This window comes from Heptranchias perlo, chromosome 32, assembly GCF_035084215.1.
Source record: "Heptranchias perlo isolate sHepPer1 chromosome 32, sHepPer1.hap1, whole genome shotgun sequence".
Taxonomy (NCBI): Eukaryota; Metazoa; Chordata; class Chondrichthyes; order Hexanchiformes; family Hexanchidae; genus Heptranchias; species Heptranchias perlo.
In genome coordinates, this window is record NC_090356.1 from 1,202,020 (window position 1) to 1,218,281 (window position 16,262).

A 16,262-nucleotide genomic window follows, 5' to 3' on the forward strand; every position below is an offset into this window, starting at 1 on the left:
GTGAATTTGGTAACAGCTGGCAGACGGTAAAGGCAGGGGCTGAGTGTCGGACTGTCTCTCCTTCCCCTCAGCGTACCAGAGAGGTGCAAACAGCAAATGCTGGAAACGTTTAGCAGGTCAGTCTGTGTCTGGGGAGAGAGCGCGGGTCAGTCTGTGTCTGGGGACAGAGAGCGGGTCAGTCTGTGTCTGGGGAGAGAGCACGGGTCAGTCTGTGTCTGGGGAGAGAGCGCGGGTCAGTCTGTGTCTGGGGAGAGAGCACGGGTCAGTCTGTGTCAGGGGAGAGAGCGCGGGTCAGTCTGTGTCTGGGGAGAGAGCGCGGGTCAGTCTGTGTCTGGGGAGAGAGAGCGGGTCAGTCTGTGTCTGGGGAGAGAGAGCGGGTCAGTCTGTGTCTGGGGAGAGAGAGCGGGTCAGTCTGTGTCTGGGGAGAGAGCGCGGGTCAGTCTGTGTCTGGGGAGAGAGAGCGGGTCAGTCTGTGTCTGGGGAGAGAGAGCGGGTCAGTCTGTGTCTGGGGAGAGAGAGCGGGTCAGTCTGTGTCTGGGGAGAGAGCGCGGGTCAGTCTGTGTCTGGGGAGAGAGAGCGGGTCAGTCTGTGTCTGGGGAGAGAGAGCGGGTCAGTCTGTGTCTGGGGAGAGAGCGCGGGTCAGTCTGGGTCTGGGGGGGGGGCGGGGGGGAGAGCGGGTCTGTCTGTCTGTGGGGAGAGCGGGTCTGTCTGGGTCTGGGGGAGAGCGGGTCTGTCTGGGTCTGGGGGAGAGCGGGTCTGTCTGGGTCTGGGGGAGAGCGGGTCTGTCTGGGTCTGGGGGAGAGCGGGTCTGTCTGGGTCTGGGGGAGAGCGGGTCTGTCTGGGTCTGGGGGAGAGCGGGTCTGTCTGGGTCTGGGGGAGATGGAGGGATTAATGTTTTACTTACTCTCTCCGTTGAGACCAATCTGCTGAGTGTTTCCAGAACTTTGTGTTTTGGTTTAGATTTCTCATATCTGTGGTTTTTTTGCCTTTTGTTTTAATCTCGGAGACGGCTTCAGGGGAAATAAAAATAACTTTTTTTAAGAGTGAAAGTTCTTACTGCAGAGTGTTGGTCTTGGGATCCAGATGTGCACAGACACTCTCTAAGCTGCTGGTCTTTCTCTGTCTGATTGACAGATGAGGTGGTTCTGAAATTCGAGGATTCGCGAGTGAGGGCACGAAACATGGCGTATGATTCGCTGCCAGTCATCGTCCATGGCAACGGCCCCACAAAGGTAGGCATGGCACTGGGGGCACTGGGGGCACTGGGGACACTGGGGGTATTGGGGACACTGGGGGTATTGGGGGCACTGGGGGTATTGGGGGCACTGGGGGTATTGGGGGCACTGTGGGTATTGGGGCTCTGTGGGTATTGGGGCTCTGTGGGTATTGGGGGCACTGGGGACACTGGGGGTATTGGGGGCACTGGGGACACTGTGGGTATTGGGGGCACTGGGGGTATTGGGGACACGGGGTATTGGGGACACTGGGGGTATTGGGGGCACGGGGACACTGGGGGTATTGGGGACACTGGGGGTATTGGGGGCACTGGGGGTATTGGGGGCACTGGGGGTATTGGGGCTCTGTGGGTATTGGGGGCACTGGGGGTATTGGGGGCTCTGGGGGTATTGGGGGCTCTGTGGGTATTGGGGGCACTGGGGGTATTGGGGGCTCTGGGGGTATTGGGGGCTCTGTGGGTATTGGGGGCACTGGGGGTATTGGGGCACTGGGGGTATTGGGGGCACTGGGGGTATTGGGGCTCTGGGGGTATTGGGGCTCTGAGGGTATTGGGGCTCTGGGGGTATTGGGGGCTCTGTGGGTATTGGGGCTCTGGGGGTATTGGGGGCTCTGTGGGTATTGGGGGCACTGGGGGTATTGGGGCTCTGAGGGTATTGGGGCTCTGGGGGTATTGGGGCTCTGGGGGTATTGGGGCTCTGAGGGTATTGGGGCTCTGGGGGTATTGGGGCTCTGGGTGTATTGGGGCTCTGGGGGTATTGGGGCTCTGGGGGTTCGAAGTTCACGATCACAGGTCAATTACAGATTAAGAAAGCCACTTGGCCCATCTCGTGAGATTCTAACATCCCCCCATTGTGGCAGCCAATTGTTTATTAAATGATTTCCACCATTTCGATCAGTGATTTGTACTCCATCTCACAGCATTTAAGATAAGGCCAGAGCCACTAAAGGAAGTTAAAGATACAGGAGCTGATACTAAATGGCAGGGATACTGGACAGATAGTTTATTTCAGACATCTACCAAAGAGGAAATGACAAAAGTCAAGAGGAATATTACAACAGTTAAGATTGAAAGAAAGAAGAGATCAGATAAAGGTGTGTAGAAGGATCCAGGTCAAGATGCATTGCATCAGCCGATACTCAAAGAAATTAAGGAGGAGATAGCAGAGACATGATTGAATTTTTATATATGGATACTAGAGAAAGGAATAGTGGCAGAGGACAGGCGAACAGCAAATAATATTCCTACCCTTTAAAAAAGGAGATGGAACTAATCCAGGGAACTTTAGATCAGTTAGCTTAACATTACTGTTAGGAAAGATACTGGATTTTTTTCTAAAAGATGAGATAACAAAATATCGAGACTCAGAAAATATAATAAAAAATAGTCAACATGGATTTCTGAAAGGAAGATCATGTTTAACCAACCTTATTGGATTCTTTGAAGGAGTAAGAGGAGGACAATGCAGTGGATGTGGTGTACATGGACTTTCAAAAGGCCACATAAGAGACTGATGACCGGTCAGTGTGTGGAGTCAGGGGCCTGGTAGCAGAATGGATTGAAGGACGGATACAGAACAGGAAACCGAGGCTGGGTAGGAGTTAAAGGAAGTTTCTCAGACTGGCAGAAAGTGGAAAGTGGTGTCTCGCAGGGATCCGTGATGGGACCACTGTTATTTACCATATACAGAAATTATTTGGACTCAGGAATTGGAGGCATGGTGTTGAAATTTGTGATGATACCAAATAAGGGGGGATATAACTAATAATGTGGAGGATTGCGTCAAAATACAGGAAGATGTAAACAGGCTTGCAAAATGGACCGATAAATGGCAAATTAAATTCAATATAGCGAAGTGTGAGGTGGTTCATTTTAGTCGGAGGAATAAAGAGGCCACTGATTCCCTGGAAGGTAAGAAACTAAATGGAGGAGAGGAGAAAAGATACAACTACACAAATCGCTAAAAGTAGCACCACAGGTTAATGAGGCATATAAAATGCAAACAAAGTACCAGGGTACATTTCGAGAGCAATAGAATACAAAAGCAGGGAGGTAATATGAAATTTATACAGAACCTTGGTTAGACCACACGGAGTATTGAGTGCCGTTTTGGTCTCCAGGCTACTAGGCAGATATTGAAGCACTGGAGAAAGTGCAGGCAAGATTTACAAGGACGTCCCGAGAATTGAGAGGATGCAACTCTCGGGATATGGGGAAAAGGCGGGAAAGTGGAGATGAGGTAAAAATCAGATCAGCCATGATCTCATTGAATGGCGGAGCAGGCTCGAGGGGCCAAATGGCCTACACCTGCTCCTATCTCTTGTGGTCTTATGGAAAAGATTGAACAAACTGGGGCTCTTTTTCTCTGTAAAATGGAAGACTAAGAGGAGAACTGAAAAGAGGTCATTAAAATTATGAAGGAGTTTGATAGCGCTATGGGGAAAGAGCAGAGGAATGGGACTAATTGGATTTCAACGAGATAGCAGGCACGATGGGCCAAATGGCCTGTTTCTGTGCTATAGTTTCTACGTAAGGGTTTAGCATCTTTGAAAGTAGATAAATCACCAGGCCCAGATGAAATGTATCCCAGGCTGTTAAGAGAAGCAAGGGAGGAAATAGCGGAGGCTCTGACCATCATTTTCCAATCCTCACTGGCTACAGGCGTGGTGCCGGAGGATCGGAGAACTGCTAATGTTGTACCGTTGTTTAAAAAGGGAACGAGGGATATACTGAGTAATTACAGGCCAGTCAGTCTGACCTCGGTGGTGGGCAAATTATTGGAATCAATTCTGAGGGACAGTATTAATTGTCATTTAGAAAGGCACGGAGTGATCAAGGACAGTCAGCAGGGATTTGTTAAGGGAAGGTCGTGTCTGACTAACCTGAGTGAATTTTTTGAGGAGGTGACAAGGAGGGTCGATGAGGGTAGTGCGTTTGATGTCTACATGGATTTTAGCAAGGGTTTTGACAAGGTCCCACATGGAAGACTGGTCAAAAAAGTAAATGCCCATGGGACCCAAGGGAGAGTGGCAAGTTGGATCCAAAATTGGCTCAGTGGCAGGACGCAAAGGGTAATGGTTGACAGGTGTTTTTGCGACTGGAAGGCTGTTTCCAGTGGGGTCCCACAAGGCTCAGTACTAAGTCCCTTGCTTTTTGTGACATATATTAATGATTTGGACTTGAATGTGGGAGGCTTGATCAAGAAGTTTGCAGATGATACAAAAATTGTCCGTGTGGTTGATAGTGAGGAGGAAAGCTGTAGACTGCAGGAAGATATCAATGGACTGGTCAGATGGGCAGAAAAGTGGCAAATGGAATTCAATCCAGAGAAGTGTGAGGTAATGCATTTGGGGAGAGCAAACAAGGCAAAGGAGTACACAGTAAATGGGAGGATACTGAGAGGTGTAGAGGGACAAAGGGACCTTGGAGTGCACGTCCACAGGTAGCAGGGCAGGTAGATAAGGTGGTTAAAAAAGCATATGGGATACTTTCCTTTATTAGCCGAGGCATAGAATATAAAAGCAGGGAGGTTATGCTGGAACTGTATTAAACACTGGTTAGGCCACAGCTTGAGTACTGCGTGCAGTCTGGTCACCACATTACAGGAAAGATGTGATTGCACTAGAGAGGGTGCAGAGGAGATTTACGAGGATGTTGCCAGGACTGGAGAATTTTAGCTATGAGGAAAGATTGGATAGGCTGGGGTTGTTTTCTTTGGAACAAAGGAGGCTGAGAGGAGATTTAATTAAGTTGTATAAAATTATGAGGGGCCCAGATAGAGTGGATAGGGAGGACCTATTCCCCTTAGCAGAGGGGTCAGTGACCAGGGGGCATAGATTTAAAGTAATTGGTAGAAGGATTAGACGGGAGCTGAGGAGAAATGTTTTCACCCAGAGGGTGGTGGGTGTCTGGAACTCACTGCCTGAGAGGGTGGGAGAGGCAGAAACCCTCAACTCATTTAAAAAGTACCTGGATGTGCACCTGAAGTGCTGTAACCCACAGGGCTACGGACCAAGAGCTGGAAAGTGGGATTAGGCTGGATAGCTCTTTTTCGGCCGGCACAGACAGGATGGGCTGAATGGCCTCCTCCTGTGCCGTAACTTTTGATGATTCTACGATTCTGTGATTCTAATGTTAGCATTGATTTCCCGATATCTCAATTTGCTGTCACACTCACTCACTGTGTCCCTTTCTTTCTGTGTCACTCTCTCCATCAGCCCTCTGCTACACTTTCAATGTGTCCAACACATTTTCTGTCTGTCATTCACTCTCCATCTCTCTGTCACCTCTCCTCTCTTTCTCTCTCTCTCACTGTCTCACACACTCACTTTGTCTCTGTTCCTCTTTCTCTTTGTTGCTACCTCACTTTGACCATTTTACTTTTTGTCCCTGTCACTATCTCTCTCTCACTCATTCACTCACTCCCTGTCTACCCCTCTCTCCCACTCATTCACTCACTCCCTGTCTACTCCTCTCTCTCACTCATTCACACACTCCCTGTCTACCCCTCTCTCTCACTCATTCACTCACTCCCTGTCTACCCCTCTCTCTCACTCATTCACTCACTCCCTGTCTACCCCTCTCTCTCACTCATTCACACACTCCCTGTCTACTCCTCTCTCTCACTCATTCACACACTCCCTGTCTACCTCTCTCTCTCACTCATTCACTCACTCCCTGTCTACCTCTCTCTCTCACTCATTCACTCACTCCCTGTCTACCCCTCTCTCTCACTCATTCACTCACTCCCTGTCTACCTCTCTCTCTCACTCATTCACTCACTCCCTGTCTACCCCTCTCTCTCACTCATTCACTCACTCCCTGTCTACCTCTCTCTCTCACTCATTCACTCACTCCCTGTCTACCTCTCTCTCTCACTCATTCACTCACTCCCTGTCTACCTCTCTCTCTCACTCATTCACACACTCCCTGTCTACCCCTCTCTCTCACTCATTCACTCACTCCCTGTCTACCTCTCTCTCTCACTCATTCACTCACTCCCTGTCTACCCCTCTCTCTCACTCATTCACACACTCCCTGTCTACCCCTCTCTCTCACTCATTCACTCACTCCCTGTCTACCCCTCTCTCTCACTCATTCACACACTCCCTGTCTACCCCTCTCTCTCACTCATTCACTCACTCCCTGTCTACCCCTCTCTCTCTCACTCTCACACTATCACTGTTTCTCTCTCAGAATGGTCTTAACTGTTTGAATTCTTTATCTTTATCTTTAAGCTGCAGCTGAACTATTTGGGGAATTACATTCCGAAGGTTTGGACCTTTGAAACCGGCTGCACAGAATGTGAAAAAGACACAATAAATTTGTCAGAAAAGAAGGTGAGAAACTCCTGTCTGTCTCCCTTGTTTGTTGTGTAGATGCGGCCGAGTGAGCTGGGACACAGAGGGCTCGAAATTGGTCCGTTGTTTCGGCGCTACCCGGCCTCCCGAAGTGCCAAGATGGCGTCTTGGCTCCGCACGCACGTTTGCAATGTGATGAGCGCCGGACGCCATCTTGGTACAGATTAGCGCACGTGCTCATTCCGAACGCCGGCTGCATGTAAAGTATGGAGAAAATGGCTTCAATCAGTGCGCAACGCTGATTTAAAGTGATAGACACCATTTTGGGACTGAACGCCCAACTCAACGCACAGTCTTAACCCCGACCATCTGACCGTGTCTCAGAGTGCCTGGAGGACCCCCCACCGGCCCTATTTAAAGGCACCATGCAGGATTTACAGGTTAGTGGCTGGATTATTGCTTCTGGCTGCAGATGTATTTGTAACTATTTTTGGAGGTCTCCTACACTTGAATACTAGGACGTGGGGACATAGCCTAACATTTAGAGCCAGGACGTGCAGGAGTGAAGTTAGGAAATGCTTCTACACACAGAGGGTGGGAGATGTTTGGAACTCTCTTCTACAGACGGCAGTTGATGCTCGCTCACTTGTGAATGTTAAATCTGAGATTGATAGATTTCTGTGAACCAAGGGTATTAAGGGATATGGGGCTAAGGCGGGTATATGGAGTTAGGTCACAGGTCCACCCTGATCTCACTGAATGGTGGAACAGGCTCGAGGGGCTAAATGGCAGTGCCACTTGCTGCCTCCTGTTAAGCACTACCTTCTCCTGCGAGCAAGCGGGACATGTGTCTGGGTGATGTGCCTGTCATGGATAGAATCATAGAAAGGTTACAGCACAGAAGGAGGCCATTCGGCCCATCGAGTCCATGCCGGCTCTATGCAAGAGCAATCCAGCTAGTCCCACTCCTGCGGCGTTTCCCTGTGGCCCTGCATTTTTAGCAACTGACAGGTACCAGCTACCTTTAAGAGACAGTCTGCCTTTAAGAGAATGGGGCTCCCTATGCTGTGGAAAGTGCGAATTTCCTTGAATCCTGGTGCAAGGCCGAGATTTCAAGGCCGCTGGACGATGAGTACTGAGGCCGGACAAAGTTCTCGTGCTGCCTGCGCAGGAGCCCTCGGGCAGAGGTTAACAGCTGGTCACGCTGCCTACGCCCGATAATAGGCCCTGTCAATTTTTTTTTTGCCACAGAGTGTTTCCTCCCCACAGTGACTATACCAAACATTTCTGAGCCTGGGCCTGTTAGTACGGACACTCCTAGGCCCGGTGCGGCCTGGGCCTGTTAGTATGGACACTCCTAGGCCCGGTGCGGCCTCTGCTCTGTCCTGCGGTCTGCAATCTGAATCGTCGATAATTGTGCTCCCTGGTGGGGAGTTTTATTATTTATTTATTTTCTTGTGTTTCTTGGTTTTAGGACAATGATTTTCCCACAGTTCTCATTGGGATCTTCATTGAGCAGCTGACACCTTTTGTATCGAACTTCTTTGAGCGTTTAGTCAATTTGAACTTCCCAAAGGGTCAACTCCGAATCTTCATCCACAACACAGTGAGTATCGGCCCAGGACAGGGGGGGGGGGGGGGTGGGGAGAGAGGGCCCGGTACGGGAGGGGGAGTGGGGAGGGGGTCCGGGACGGAGGGGGGGGGGTGGGGAGAGGGCCCGGTACGGGAGGGGGGGTGGGGAGGGGGCCCGGGACGGAGGGGGGGGGGTGGGGAGAGGGCCCGGTACGGGAGGGGGGGGTGGGGAGAGGGCCCGGTACGGGAGGGGGGGGTGGGGAGAGGGCCCGGTACAGGAGGGGGGGGTGGGGAGAGGGCCCGGTACGGGAGGGGGGGTGGGGAGGGGGCCCGGGACGGAGGGGGGGGGTGGGGAGAGGGCCCGGTACGGGAGGGGGGGGTGGGGAGAGGGCCCGGTACGGGAGGGGGCCCGGGACGGAGAGGGGGGTGGGGAGAGGGGGCCCGGTACGAGGGGTGGGGTGGGGAGAGGGGGCCCGGTACGGGGGGGGGGGGGTGGGGAGAGGGGGCCCGGTACGGGAGGGGGGGGTGGGGAGAGGGCCCGGTACGGGAGGGGGCCCGGGACGGAGGGGGGGGGTGGGGAGAGGGGGCCCGGTACGGGGGGGGGGGGGGGGAGAGGGGGCCCGGTACGGGGGGGGGGGGTGGGGAGAGGGGGCCCGGTACGGGAGGGGGCCCGGGACGGAGGGGGTGGGTGGGGAGAGGGCCCGGTACGGGGGGGGGGGTGGGGAGAGGGCCCGGTACGGGAGGGGGGGGTGGGGAGAGGGCCCGGTACGGGAGGGGGCCCGGGACGGAGGGGGGGGTGGGGAGAGGGGGCCCGGTACGGGGGGGGGGGGTGGGGAGAGGGGGCCCGGTACGGGGGGGGGCCCGGGACGGAGGGGGTGGGTGGGGAGAGAGGGCCCGGTACGGGGGGGGGGGGGGGAGAGGGCCCGGTACAGGAGGGGGCCCGGGATGGAGGGGGTGGGTGGGGAGAGGGCCCGGTACGGGGGGGGGGGGGGTGGGGAGAGGGCCCGGTACGGGAGGGGGGAGGGGGAGGGGGGAGGGGGAGGGGGCCCAGTACGGGAGGGGGCCCGGGACGGAGGGGGGGGTGGGGAGAGAGGGCCCGGTACGGGGGGGGGGGGGTGGGGAGGGGGCCCGGGACGGGAGGGGGGAGGGGGAGGGGGCCCAGTACGGGAGGGGGCCCGGGACGGAGGGGGGGGTGGGGAGAGGGGGCCCGGTACGGGAGGGGGGGTGGGGAGAGGGCCTGGTATGGGAGGGGGGTTTATTGGTCCTGATGACTCCAATCCCGATTACTTACTCTCCTGTTATGATCCAATGACCTGCTGGAGAATAAGGAAAAAACTCAAACTAATTCTAAATGCTTCGTTTGTTTACGCGATGAGATGTTTTGTAATTTTTGTGATGGTTGCCAATAACTGGCTGATATTCGAATGGGCCATGTCTCAGTCACTGGTGCTGTTGAGGAGCAGGACCAGGTATTGGAGTGGGGCTGTCTGATTACACTGAGACATTCCGTCTCTCTGTGTTAACAGCAAACCCACCATGAGCAGAATGTCCGCCAATTCATCGAGCAACACGGGCACAAGTACCAGAGTGTGAGAGTGATTGGACCGGAGGAGGAGGTTGTGAATCCAGACGCACGCAACAAGGGACTGTGAGTAACAAACCGGCAGGTACCAGACCGGGGACCTGATGTCATCCAGGGCCCGGGGTCCGCACTTCACCTCTGGGTCAGCAGGTCATTGGCTCGAGCCCCACTCCAGAGACTTCAGCACAAAATCTAAGCTGACCCTCCAGTGCAGTACTGAGGGAGTGCTGCACTGTCGGAGGGTCAGTACTGAGGGAGCGCTGCACTGTCGGAGGGTCAGTACTGGGGGAGTGCTGCACTGTCGGAGGGTCAGTACTGAGGGAGCGCTGCACTGTCGGAGGGTCAGTACTGGGGGAGTGCTGCACTGTCGGAGGGTCAGTACTGAGGGAGCGCTGCACTGTCGGAGGGTCAGTACTGAGGGAGCGCTGCACTGTCGGAGGGTCAGTACTGAGGGAGCGCTGCACTGTCGGAGGGTCAGTACTGAGGGAGCGCTGCACTGTCGGAGGGTCAGTACTGAGGGAGTGCTGCACTGTCGGAGGGTCAGTACTGAGGGAGCGCTGCACTGTCGGAGGGTCAGTACTGAGGGAGCGCTGCACTGTCGGAGGGTCAGTACTGAGGGAGCGCCGCACTGTCGGAGGGTCAGTACTGAGGGAGTGCCGCACTGTCGGAGGGTCAGTACTGAGGGAGTGCTGCACTGTCGGAGGGTCAGTACTGAGGGAGTGCTGCACTGTCGGAGGGTCAGTACTGAGGGAGCGCCGCACTGTCGGAGGGTCAGTACTGAGGGAGTGCTGCACTGTCGGAGGGTCAGTAATGAGGGAGCGCCGCACTGTCGGAGGGTCAGTACTGAGGGAGCGCTGCACTGTCGGAGGGTCAGTACTGAGGGAGCGCTGCACTGTCGGAGGGTCAGTACTGAGGGAGCGCTGCACTGTCGGAGGGTCAGTACTGAGGGAGCGCTGCACTGTCGGAGGTGCCGCCTTTCAGATGAGACATTAAACCGAGGCCCGTCTGCCCTCTCAGGTGGATGTAAAAGGTCCTATAGCCACTATTGGAAGACGAGCAGGGGAGTTCTCCCCGGTGTCTTGGCCAATATTTGACTCTCAACCAACATCACTAAAACAGATTATCTGGTCATTATCTCATTGCTGTTTGTGGGATCTTGCTGTGCGCAAATTGGCTGCTGTGTTTCCTACATTACAACAGTGACTACACTTCAAAAGTACTTCACTGACTCTGAACCCATTTGAGATGTCTTGAGGTGGTGAAAGGTGCTATATAAATGCAGGTCTTTCTTTATGGGGCAAGTATCAGCCTGACTGTACAGAGGGATGTGAGAGTGAGTTTATTTAGTTGGGGTTTTTTGAGAGTTTCTTTTACTGATTTTCTCACATCTGTGTGTGTTAGTGGTTTGTGTGTCCTCTCCTGCTGTCACTATTGTGTGTATATAAATGTTTGTGTCTTTGTATGAATCACGGAGTACGTATTGATGTATGTTCATGTGTGTGTCCGTCCAATTCTGGCCTCTTGTCCATCCCCCATTGCCTTTGCTTCACCATTGGCGGCCGTGCCTTCAGCTGCTGGGGGCCAAGCTCTGGAATTCCCTCCCTAAACCCCTCTCCGCCTCTCTCTCCTCATTTAAGACCCTCCTTAAAACCCACCTCTTTGACCAAGTTTTTGGTCACCTGTCCTAATATCACCTTACGTGGCTTGGTGTCAAATTTTGTTTGATTTACGCTCCTGTGAAGCGCCTCGGGATGTTTTACTATGTGAAAGGCACTGTATAAATGGGAGTTGATGTTGTTCTGTGTGTTTTGATGACATTCTGTGTGTTTTGATGTTTTCTGTGTGTTTTGATGTTTTCCTGTGTGTGTTTTGATGACGTTCTCTGTGTTTTGATGACGTTCTCTGTGTTTTGATGACATTCTGTGTGTTTTGATGTGTTCTGTGTGTTTTGATGTTTTCCTGTGTGTGTTTTGTTGACGTTCTCTGTGTTTTGATGACGTTCTCTGTGTTTTGATGACGTTCTCTGTGTTTTGATGACGTTCTCTGTGTTTTGATGACGTTCTCTGTGTTTTGATGACGTTCTCTGTGTTTTGATGACGTTCTCTGTGTTTTGATGTTGTTACGATTTGTGTGAATTGGAATTGCTGTATGTCAAGCCGGTAATATTACTGTCTGTGATTGGCTGACTGTCTCCCACAGTGACCTATGTCGACAGGATGTGACATGTGATCATTACTTCAGTGTTGATATTGATGTTGTACTGCAGAATCGTGACATCCTGAAACTCCTGATCGAACAGAACAGGTCAGTCTGTACCTTTCATTCCCAGTCCAGGTCCCCTTTATCTGCTGCTTTCCGGTTGATTTCTGTTTGGGAAGGATGGGCGAGAGATTTAAACTAAATAAAGTAAGAACATCAAGCAGACAATCTCAACTGCCCGGTTCCAGCTCCTCTCACAGGTCGAATTAAAAACTATACTCTGTGGGAAAGCATTAGGGATCTTCTTTAGGAAATCTATATCGACACAAACTGTCAGCTGATGGCACTGCATTTAGTCCCTTATATACAAACTATTCAACACTACCTGATTCATCAACTGGACCAGGTGTCACTGAGTGAAGGGGAATTTTCCTTCTCACTCTTCAAATGTTCTTATTTATTTGAGGGTAATTTTCCCCTCTGGTTTGCCCAGGCCAGCAAGAAATCTGATCTGCTCCCAGACTCCCTTCACTGCTGAGCTGGCAGTTAGGAAATGCATTAAACAGCTCAGTGAAAAATCTCTCTCTGAAACCTATGGAGTGAATGGTTTGTGTGTTGCACATTAACAATGACCCTTTCCTCAAGTTACAGACTGGGACGATTTATGGGATGCCTACTCCCCTGATCACTCCTATAAGCAGAAAAGCTCCAAACTGAGAGCCATATATTTCAGGCTAAAATATAAAATGAATTTAACAATAACATACAGAAGTAAAATAAATCTGCGGACTAAGAACAATACTGTAATTTTCAACCATACTTTAAACCCTTTTCTTGTACCAAACTAACAAAATGGTTTAAACTCTCCGAGCCCTTTTCAGATTCCTGAAACTGAGGCTTTTGCTGCAAACCTTTGCCTCCCCAGAATCCTCTCTCAGCGCAGTTATGTGGAGATATGGTCAGAACATGTGCACTCAAGGTTAGGTGAAAAGCTTCAGTAAATATACCTGGGCCAGGCAGCTTCTCACACCTCACAATGGGCTGATCTGAAGAAACCCAAACTTTCGTGAACAACCTTGGTGATCGATATTATTTCTATTGTTCAGGTGGATGGGAGACGATGAGAGGGAGTTAATGAGAGGGACCCTTTTGAGCTCTTTACTAATGGGTGAATGAGGGGGCCCTTATAGAGCTTTATACTAATGGGTGAATGAGGGGGCCCTTATAGAGCTTTATACTAATGGGTGAATGAGGGGACCCTTATAGAGCTTTATACTAATGGGTGAATGAGGGGACCCTTATAGAGCTTTATACTAATGGGTGAATGAGGGGACCCTTATAGAGCTTTATACTAATGGGTGAATGAGGGGGCCCTTATAGAGCTTTATACTAATGGGTGAATGAGGGGACCCTTAATGAACTCTATGATACTAAGTGGAACAGAAGTGGTTAATCCTGACACTGTTTCACATTGAACCATATTGAAGGACATAGGATTGGTGCTTGCTAGGTAACCTGGGCTTGTTACTGCTCTAACCTGGGCTTGTTACTGCTCTAACCTGGGCTTGTTACTGCACTAACCTGGGCTTGTTACTGCACTAACCTGGGCTTATTACTGCTCTAACCTGGGCTTGTTACTGCACTAACCTGGGCTTGTTACTGCACTAACCTGGGCTTGTTACTGCTCTAACCTGGGCTTGTTACTGCACTAACCTGGGCTTGTTACTGCTCTAACCTGGGCTTGTTACTGCACTAACCTGGGCTTGTTACTGCACTAACCTGGGCTTGTTACTGCTCTAACCTGGGCTTGTTACTGCACTAACCTGGGCTTGTTACTGCTCTAACCTGGGCTTGTTACTGCTCTAACCTGGGCTTGTTACTGCTCTAACCTGGGCTTGTTACTGCACTAACCTGGGCTTGTTACTGCACTAACCTGGGCTTGTTACTGCACTAACCTGGGCTTGTTACTGCACTAACCTGGGCTTGTTACTGCACTAACCTGGGCTTGTTACTGCACTAACCTGGGCTTGTTACTGCACTAACCTGGGCTTGTTACTGCTATATTGAAGTCACTCAGATGCAGGAGTTTGCTTATTGCCTGCTTAATCATTGATGATCTTGGTCTCTGCAGATCAATATTGGCCCCTCTGATCAGTCGCCATGGGAAGTTGTGGTCTAACTTCTGGGGGGCGCTGAGTGTTGATGGATATTATGCTCGGTCGGAGGATTACGTGGATGTTGTGCAGGGACGGAGAATGTGAGTATCAACTTTTCAACCCTCTTGTGCTCAGAACCATCCCATTCTCACATTATTATTTTTATCAATCAACCCATGAATGGTCTGAAGTCCCTCAATACATTGAAACACCCTCTGTCTCCTCTCCCTACGTCTGATAGTGGCAGTATTTCTTTTATTTATTTATATTTTGGGGCAACATTTTGTTCTCATCAAGTTGAAGGATGCTGGGGACCAAAACCTATAGCCGGCCTGTGCCAGGCACAGACGCAGTGTAACTCTCTCCACACTGTCCCGACCTGTGTGGGCACAGACGCAGTGTAACTCTCTCCACACTGTCCCGGCCTGTGCCAGGCACAGACGCAGTGTAACTCTCTCCACACTGTCCCGACCTGTGTGGGCACAGACGCAGTGTAACTCTCTCCACACTGTCCCGACCTGTGTGGGCACAGACGCAGTGTAACTCTCTCCACACTGTCCCGACCTGTGTGGGCACAGACGCAGCGTAACTCTCTCCACACTGTCCCGACCTGTGTGGGCACAGACGCAGTGTAACTCTCTCCACACTGTCCCGACCTGTGCGGGCACAGACGCAGTGTAACTCTCTCCACACTGTCCCGACCTGTGTGGGCACAGACGCAGTGTAACTCTCTCCACACTGTCCCGACCTGTGCGGGCACAGACGCAGTGTAACTCTCTCCACACTGTCCCGACCTGTGCGGGCACAGACGCAGTGTAACTCTCTCCACACTGTCCCGACCTGTGTGGGCACAGACGCAGTGTAACTCTCTCCACACTGTCCCGACCTGTGTGGGCACAGACGCAGTGTAACTCTCTCCACACTGTCCCGACCTGTGTGGGCACAGACGCAGCGTAACTCTCTCCACACTGTCCCGACCTGTGTGGGCACAGACGCAGTGTAACTCTCTCCACACTGTCCCGACCTGTGTGGGCACAGACGCAGTGTAACTCTCTCCACACTGTCCCGACCTGTGCGGGCACAGACGCAGTGTAACTCTCTCCACACTGTCCCGACCTGTGTGGGCACAGACGCAGTGTAACTCTCTCCACACTGTCCCGACCTGTGCCAGGCACAGACGCAGTGTAACTCTCTCCACACTGTCCCGGCCTGTGTGGGCACAGACGCAGCGTAACTCTCTCCACACTGTCCCGACCTGTGCGGGCACAGACGCAGTGTAACTCTCTCCACACTGTCCCGACCTGTGTGGGCACAGACGCAGTGTAACTCTCTCCACACTGTCCCGACCTGTGTGGGCACAGACGCAGCGTAACTCTCTCCACACTGTCCCGACCTGTGCGGGCACAGACGCAGTGTAACTCTCTCCACACTGTCCCGACCTGTGTGGGCACAGACGCAGCGTAACTCTCTCCACACTGTCCCGACCTGTGTGGGCACAGACGCAGTGTAACTCTCTCCACACTGTCCCGACCTGTGTGGGCACAGACGCAGCGTAACTCTCTCCACACTGTCCCGACCTGTGTGGGCACAGACGCAGCGTAACTCTCTCCACACTGTCCCGACCTGTGTGGGCACAGACGCAGTGTAACTCTCTCCACACTGTCCCGACCTGTGTGGGCACAGACGCAGTGTAACTCTCTCCACACTGTCCCGACCTGTGTGGGCACAGACGCAGTGTAACTCTCTCCACACTGTCCCGACCTGTGTGGGCACAGACGCAGCGTAACTCTCTCCACACTGTCCCTACCTGTGCGGGCACAGACGCAGCGTAACTCTCTCCACACTGTCCCGACCTGTGTGGGCACAGACGCAGTGTAACTCTCTCCACACTGTCCCGGCCTGTGTGGGCACAGACGCAGTGTAACTCTCTCCACACTGTCCCGACCTGTGTGGGCACAGACGCAGTGTAACTCTCTCCACACTGTCCCGACCTGTGTGGGCACAGACGCAGTGTAACTCTCTCCACACTGTCCCGACCTGTGTGGGCACAGACGCAGCGTAACTCTCTCCACACTGTCCCGACCTGTGTGGGCACAGACGCAGCGTAACTCTCTCCACACTGTCCCGACCTGTGTGGGCACAGACGCAGTGTAACTCTCTCCACACTGTCCCGGCCTGTGTGGGCACAGACGCAGTGTAACTCTCTCCACACTGTCCCG

General features: G+C 52.6%; 1 protein-coding gene across 2 annotated transcripts in view; it reads left to right on the forward strand.

The window, feature by feature from the left end:
* plod1a (procollagen-lysine, 2-oxoglutarate 5-dioxygenase 1a) overlaps positions 1–16,262 on the forward strand; it is a 58,750-nt gene that overhangs the window by 24,770 nt on the left and 17,718 nt on the right. For both annotated transcript variants that reach the window (XM_067970163.1, XM_067970164.1), the window contains exons 7-12: positions 1,135–1,232; positions 6,472–6,573; positions 8,009–8,140; positions 9,633–9,754; positions 11,888–11,992; positions 14,019–14,144. In XM_067970163.1, the coding sequence (XP_067826264.1) occupies positions 1,135–1,232; positions 6,472–6,573; positions 8,009–8,140; positions 9,633–9,754; positions 11,888–11,992; positions 14,019–14,144 (685 nt within the window). The remainder of the gene's footprint in view (positions 1–1,134; positions 1,233–6,471; positions 6,574–8,008; positions 8,141–9,632; positions 9,755–11,887; positions 11,993–14,018; positions 14,145–16,262) is intronic.